This window comes from Apteryx rowi, unplaced genomic scaffold (genome assembly GCF_003343035.1).
Source record: "Apteryx rowi isolate R43461 unplaced genomic scaffold, aptRow1 scaffold_86, whole genome shotgun sequence".
NCBI lineage: Eukaryota > Metazoa > Chordata > Aves > Apterygiformes > Apterygidae > Apteryx > Apteryx rowi.
The window spans coordinates 1,014,811-1,021,553 of NW_020451160.1; the positions used below are offsets into that span (position 1 = coordinate 1,014,811).

General features: G+C 50.6%; 1 protein-coding gene across 1 annotated transcript; it reads right to left on the reverse strand.

Annotated features, from left to right (window-relative positions):
• Positions 1-2,386: 2,386 nt before the first annotated feature.
• LOC112977777 (melanin-concentrating hormone receptor 1-like) lies at positions 2,387-6,532 on the reverse strand. The gene is made up of 2 exons (XM_026090545.1): positions 6,472-6,532; positions 2,387-3,442 (listed from the first exon to the last, which is right to left on the reverse strand). Exons 1-2 carry the CDS (start codon positions 6,527-6,529, stop codon positions 2,400-2,402), a joined length of 1,101 nt encoding a protein of 366 aa, XP_025946330.1. The 5' UTR covers positions 6,530-6,532; the 3' UTR covers positions 2,387-2,399.
• Between the last annotated feature and the right edge of the window lie 211 nt (positions 6,533-6,743).

Below are 6,743 nucleotides of genomic sequence, written 5' to 3' on the forward strand. Positions count from 1 at the left end.
ATCTGTCAATAGTTATCCCCTTAGGGGAGGGACCCCTGGCAGTCCCTGGAGCCCCCGGTTACCCTCCGTCTTCCCGAGGAGCCTTTGCTGCAGTCACTGTGGATGTGCAGGGTCTGGAACATGAAGCAGCCGAGGGCGGTGAGTGAGGGGAGATGCCCGTGTACTGTGCTTCGACTTCAGTGGGATTAAGTCTAGAAAAGGTCCACCCCGCAGAGGCCCATAGGCCTTTACAGTGTTGCACCAGCAGGTTCTGGCCTCCCTTCTAGGTTAGCCTACTGTGCCATGGAGGTTTTAAGCACGGGGCTTGGCCACAGTGGGTCAGACTATGAGTCACTTAGGAACAGACTGGTTCAACCATAAACACCTTTATTGTAAGCAAGGTAACATCTTCAGTGTGCGGCTTTCTGAGAGCCCTGACAATTCAGGGTGACTGTTTTTCCCTTCCCTCATACTTTCCTCGTTGCTGTTATTAAAGGAAAAAGAAACCCCAGCCTTTACTACCTCCTTTCACAGAGAAGAGTCCCAATCCTCCCTTTAACTTCCTCATAGGAGAAAAATAACACAATATCTTTACTTGAGAGCAAGTGTTTTTGGCAGAGCACACATCTTTGCCCTTCGTTCCCAAGCCCTTCAGGGAAATTACTGACCAAAGAGCAAAGAAGTCCCATGAAAACCAGCACAGGTGAAAATTCCTGGCGGTGTAGATGGGGCAAATATTTGAAAGTGTCATCATTTAAAAGCTCCATATGTGTCTGTTTGGCTTTATTGTCCAGGAGAAGAGAGCAAAACTGACGACAATACCATATGGTTGCAGTGTGGATGTTCTTCTGTGGTGGGTGGAGATAGAGCTTGGAATGAAAATACAGAGGCCCCGTTGTGAGATTTGTTCAATGACTTGCAAAGCAACTCCGTGTACATGATGTTCTTAAGTGCTGTTCTTGCACACCAGCCTGCTTTGATCATTGGAGAAGAGCGAATGGCTATTTGTTCTCCCCTGGGTGTATGCTGAAGTATCAACTGTACCTAAATATATGCAAGTGTGCTGTGTGTGCATTAGATACACCTGTAAGCAGGCAGGTGGCTTAAAGTCCTGCGCAGTTTAGCTGTGTAAGGCTGAATGGGAATTCCTGTTCCGGGGCTATTGTGGCTGGCTGGCGGCACGAAACTATAAGCGTGGTAACATTCTTCTGCGTTGTGCGATATTTTTAATGCTTCTTTACATCAAACTCATCTACAACAGCCAGTTTCTCCATATTTGACAAATGCTTAACAACACCTTCACTGTCCTGTGCAGTCTATCAGTGTAATCCCCAGTATTTAGCTGATCTGAGCTGCCTTTTCTTTAGTCTTTGTAATGAGCAAAGTTATTTCCTAATCACTGACTGCTAAAGCCACAAGTAAAAGAACAGATGTTTAATTTTCCCTCTTTGACTTCGTAAAATATTTGCTATTTTGAGGAAGCTGCAAAAGCCACTTGGCTTCCTCTGAGCTGCCTTTCCACATCTTCTCACTCCGTAGGTCTCTGCACATTGTGGTTTTTAGAGCTGTGTTTAAAACCCTCTGCTTGGGGTTCCCCGATGGCCCTGCAGACTGCGAGGCACAAGAGCAATATGAGGAACTAGCCCTGGGAAAATAGGGTCCTCATGAAAAGCTACAAATCTGATGTTAGCAGCAGTAGTTTTGCTGAATTATCTGCAGTCCCTTGAAGCAATACAATTGCTCTCTGCCTGATTTTGCTTGTAATATTTAGGATTGGCACCAAAATTAGCCAGCTCTGGAAAATATATTGGTTGCCAAACAGTACAGCCCACTGAAGGCAGACAGGGCTGGAACAAAAGACCAAACAGCAGACTTAGGTGAGGCATCTGGCCCCATGATATATCTCACTACTATTTACTTCTAGGATAAGAGCACAGACGTCAAAGCTCACAGGTCAGATTTCTTACCAAAAATAAATACATAAAAGTTGTTTTTCAAAGGTTCAAGTTTTGAATCAAGAGGCTCCATATCAGCATGTTGCTTAGAAACATTGGTCAAGTCATGGGGTGAGGAATCACTGGGCAGTGTTTGTAGAAGTTTTACTCCTCCATGCCAACGCTCCCCCTTGAAATCTTTGTCATTTCTTTCTTTTCCATTCATCTCCTTTGGGGCGCAACATCTAGTGTGGCAGAAGAGTCCTCCTGTGCTGGAGTGGAAAGAAGAGACAGTAGGCAGCATCTCATAGGCCAAGGGCAGTCTAAGAGCAGAGCCCTGCAATGAAAGAGAGAGGCACCTGGACTGCAAATCTTGGAGGCGGAAGCTTGTAGTTCATATGCTTCACTGAGAATTGTCTGAAGTAGCTGCTTCTCTGCACACTTACAAATCTGAAGGCTTTTCCCTGGGAGCAACTTCAGAGTCCCCTAGTGAACAGCCACAGGCAGCGAGCATGGAGAAAAGTCCTCCAGAAACTGAGTCTGCTGAGTGGATTCTGTTGCCAGTTTTAGGCAGACGCTGGCCTCTGTCATACTGTTGTTGTTGACAGAGCTGCTGTTGTGACATGGCTCTTTTGTAGGGCGAATGGCTACCAAGAACTGACGCTTGAAGGTCTCACTGAGGGCAATGTAGAGGAAGGGGTTGAGGCAGCTGTTGGCATAGCCCAAGCTAATGGCAAAGTTGTAGGCGTAAAAGAAGGCCATGGATGGGGTGTCAATGCCGAGGTGAACCAACTGGAGGATGTAGAAGGGGGCCCAACAAATGAAAAAGGCAGAGCAGATGGCAACTGCCATGCGAGTGACTTTCTTGGTACGTACCTGGAGACTCCTTTGGGGCAGTGGGACCACAGTGGTGGCCATGTGCTGGAGGATCTTAAAATAGACCACACAGATAACAATCAATGGCACAGCAAATGCCAGCATGAACTGATAGAGAGTGAACCAGTAGATATCTGTCTCTGGGTTGGGAAGCAAGAGAGCACAGCGGACAGTCCCATCCTCCAGAGGCATAAGGCCTGCGTACATCCACACAGGAATGATGGTCAGGAAGGAGAGAAGCCACACCAAGCAGATAACTAGAGCTGCAACACATGGGGTCCGGACATAGGTGGATTTCAGAGGGTAGACTGTGGCCAGGTAACGGTCTAGGGTCATCACTGTGAGGATGTTGGTGCTGGTGATCTGACTGTTGGTGTCCAGGGCTGTGATGATGGTGCACAGGGGAGCTCCAAAGTACCACGAGCCATTGCCTAGGAGCTGGTGGATGAGGAATGGCATGCCCAAGAGGAAGAGGAGGTCCACAATGGAGAGATTGAAAATGAAGATGTCAGGCACGGTCTGCTTGCACTTCAGCTTCTTCTTCTTGACGATAGTGTAGATGACAATGAGGTTTCCCACAATGCCCAGGAAACAGATGATGCTGAACAGACTAGGCATGATCACATTCGTGTACGGTGCTGGCTTCTCTGCTACTGCCAAAATAAACCAAAGCAATGAGTGCAGCCCATAGGCAATTCCTTGATACATGTGCTCACCCTGCCCTGTACCTGGATCCCCCTCAAAGACATAGCTAGAAACCACGTCTAAGACACCAGCACTTGGAGAGATTTAGCTGCGATAATTGACATTTCCTTTTCTACCGCCCCATGTATACAGCACACCACCAAATTCTGACTGGCCATGCAGACATCTTTCCTCAGCTCTCCTGATGTGCTTCTGTCCCACTCTGAAACTCCCTAGCTGTTCTTGGGGACTAACATCAGGCTGGTGTGCCTCTGCTCTTGCCAAAGTCTGATAGCAACTTTTCTTCCTGAGAGTGCTGGATGCCCAGCCCTTTGGAGGGGGGAGGGAGAGACAGCTGATGCTTTGCACACCGGAGAAGGAAGCCTCTTGTCTAGGTGTCAAAATGTGGACACAGTCAACATTCAAGCCCTTGTCTCTGAAAACTGCAGCTTGTCTGTTGGATGCTTTATGTATTTTATGGTATGAGACAGAGTTTGTTGACCATGTAGGTGGGTAACTAATGCTGTACCTGAATAGCGAGACCCGGGACCTACTCTGACTGCATGCCGGCTCAGTGTCAGGGTTAGTCCAGGGCATGCATTCTTTCTGCCTTCCTTCCCTGCCCCTCTCCCTTTCCCTGGTTTCCATGTGAAGGAAGTCCAGGTGTGTGGGCTAGAGAGGATTTGGAGTGTGCTTTGGTATCATCCCTCAACAGGGAATGCCTCTGCTTCACAGTGGAGAAAAACATGACTTAAGGCTGCTGCCTGTGAGTTTGGGATGTAGGTTGTTTTCCAAGGGTAAATTATTACCTGATAACACTTAGCTTATCAGCACTGATGCTTGAATGTTGCTATTTGAGGCGGGAGGCCCAAACATAACAGTCAAATTCACGTTCACCTTGTCCCTAACCAGGATTTAAAATCACATTTTGAAGCCACAAGGCTGCAGTGTCAACCGACATGGATTTCTGCTCTTGAGCATAGAAGATCATGTCTAAGGTACTGACTGTGGTGCCTTCCGTTCTGCAAGAGTGCCATGTGCAGTGTGTGATGGAGTCTTAAATCACCCTTCTCAGCTGAGGCAAACCTCATTTCATCTCATTACCCCTCTCCTATGGGGCCTGTTTTTTTCTAGGGGAAGGCTTTGTGCGAGTTATTTGTATGGCTGTTGCGAAGACACGCACGACAGCCCCTAAGCCCAGGCTGCAAGTGTCTTTCATTGAATTGCAGATGATCCAAAGTGATGTTAATTGGAAATGCTTTTCAGTCACTCTGCTATTCCATCTCTTTAGCAGCCTGCACCTGCAGGAGGAGTGGGGAGATCTCTTCCAGCAGAACATAGAGAAATAGTGAAAATGATGTCAAGCAAAGTAACAACAGATACTCCTGAAGAATTGTCTCTGCCAAAGTGGCATCTGTTCATTAGGGTGGTTCTTGCTGACTCTAAGGACTTCTCAAGTCCAAACTTCTCTGTCACACCAAAGTAAGTACACTGTTTTTCTTCCTGGCTACTCATTAACGTCAGATAATGCCCCGTGTTATGTGGCTATTGTTAGATAACTTGCTGCCATCAGCACTCCATTGAGATGTGGTACTTAGCCCTCAGCATCCAGACTGGGCATCCCGTGAACATCCAACCAGGTCTCACACCTCTGTACTCCTTGAAGGTGGGAGACTGGAAATCAGAAGACAAGGACTGCGGTTTGCAATTCTGCACACAGCTGTTACGAGCTCTCCTCTCTGTTAGCCCCCAACTTTGTTATGAACGTAGTGGGAATGTATCATGTGATTGAAATGTAAAGGCCACTTAGTTAGCTGGAAATTGGGACAAAATGGCCTTGCTGCTGTGTAATCAATGGGGTGCTAGGGTGAACCTGTAACGTTTGGAATGAGCTCAGCTAGCGTTGGAGTGAAGCGTGCATAAGCTGAAAGGCTTTGTGTGAAAGGCAGCCTGTACGGCGCTGTAGCAGCTTCTCTGCTCTGGGTATTTGTACGAGCGGCAGCCTCAGTGTTACTGGCTGGAAGCTGGCATGAAAGTGTGGTTTGCATGTGTACTATAGATCTCTGTGGGGTGGAGTCGGGAGCGCATGACTGTCAAATGCTTAAGTTATCTCTTAGCTTAAGCAGAAAGAAGCTTTAGAAACGGATGGATCTGAGTTTTTGGTGCTGTTTCTGTGCAAATGCAATGACAGTGCTTTGCAGCTGTATACTGAAATGCCTCAATTACTTAACACATTAGTCCTTGCTTGTGGTCTGGCTGCCCTGTTACTCTTCAGAAGTCCCAATGGGGACTGCACTATGTGACCCGAATGAGGACTGGCATACATCGTTTTATCTCCGAGGTGATTGCTGTCATCAGCCATGCCCAGATACTTAGGAAACTACATGTTTTACTGCATTTCAGGAGGAAACATGTAACTTAGTTTCAGATGGCAAAGGACAYGCTAGTGGGGAAGGGGTCGAGGACCTCATATAAAGCACCTTTTGTCGAAGCCTGTGGAGTTTCACCAGCCTACGCTGTGAGAACTGGCCTGCCTCGCCTAAACTATTGATTCCTGAGCAGCGACGGCACGGGCGAGGCAGGAGAGTGGAGCGCTGGTGGGGATCCCTGCTTCCCTTCCCAGCCCTGAGTGTCGCCCTCTCTGTGCCCCCTTCCCTGCTCTGCCCGGCTGGTCCGTCCCTCTCTCTGCAGCTACAACCGGGGGGCTGCTGGAGTCGTCGCTGTTCTGCAGGCGGAAGGCAGCGAGTCGCTTCGAGCCCCCCCGGCCCGCGCTGGTGCTGCGCGGCGCGGGGGTGCCCGGGAGGCGCGCGGAGCTGTCCGCGCCCGGGTGCTGAAGGCGGCTCGCCCCGGGCCGCTCCCGGGGGGCCCTGGGCCCCTGCAGCCGGTTCCCTCCCCGCCGCGCCCCCCCCCGCAGCACGGGCAGCGCCGGGCGCGGTGCGACGGGGCAGCCCCCCCCCCTCCCCGGCCCGACCAAGCTCCCCGCGCCGCTGCCGCTCACCCGAGCCGTTCCGAGCCTCCGGCGCGGAGAAGTTGCGGGAGGAGTTGGCGGGGGCCATGGCGGCGGCGCCCGGGCCGCGGGAACTCGGAGAAGTTCCCTCCGCGGCGGCGGGGGCCGCCTGCAGCCGGCGAGCAGAGGCTGCGGCTCGGCGGCGGCGCCGCGCTCCGCTCGCCCACTGCCGCCCCGCCGAGCCTGGAGCAGGCGCTGACATCAAAGAGCAGCTGACTCCGGCAGCCGCGTCGGCTGAGAGCATCCCGCCGCCGCCGGCGGGT

What these genes read in the sequence shown, in the direction of transcription:
- LOC112977777 (XM_026090545.1), bottom strand. Translation starts at nt 6,529, where the DNA reads ATGGCCCCCGCCAACTCCTCCCGCAACTTCTCCGCGCCGGAGGCTCGG. An exon ending in GGAGGCTCGGAACGGCTCGG is followed by an intron (nt 3,443 to 6,471) that starts GTGAGCGGCAGC and finishes TTATTTTGGCAG; the next exon opens with TAGCAGAGAAGCCAGCACCG.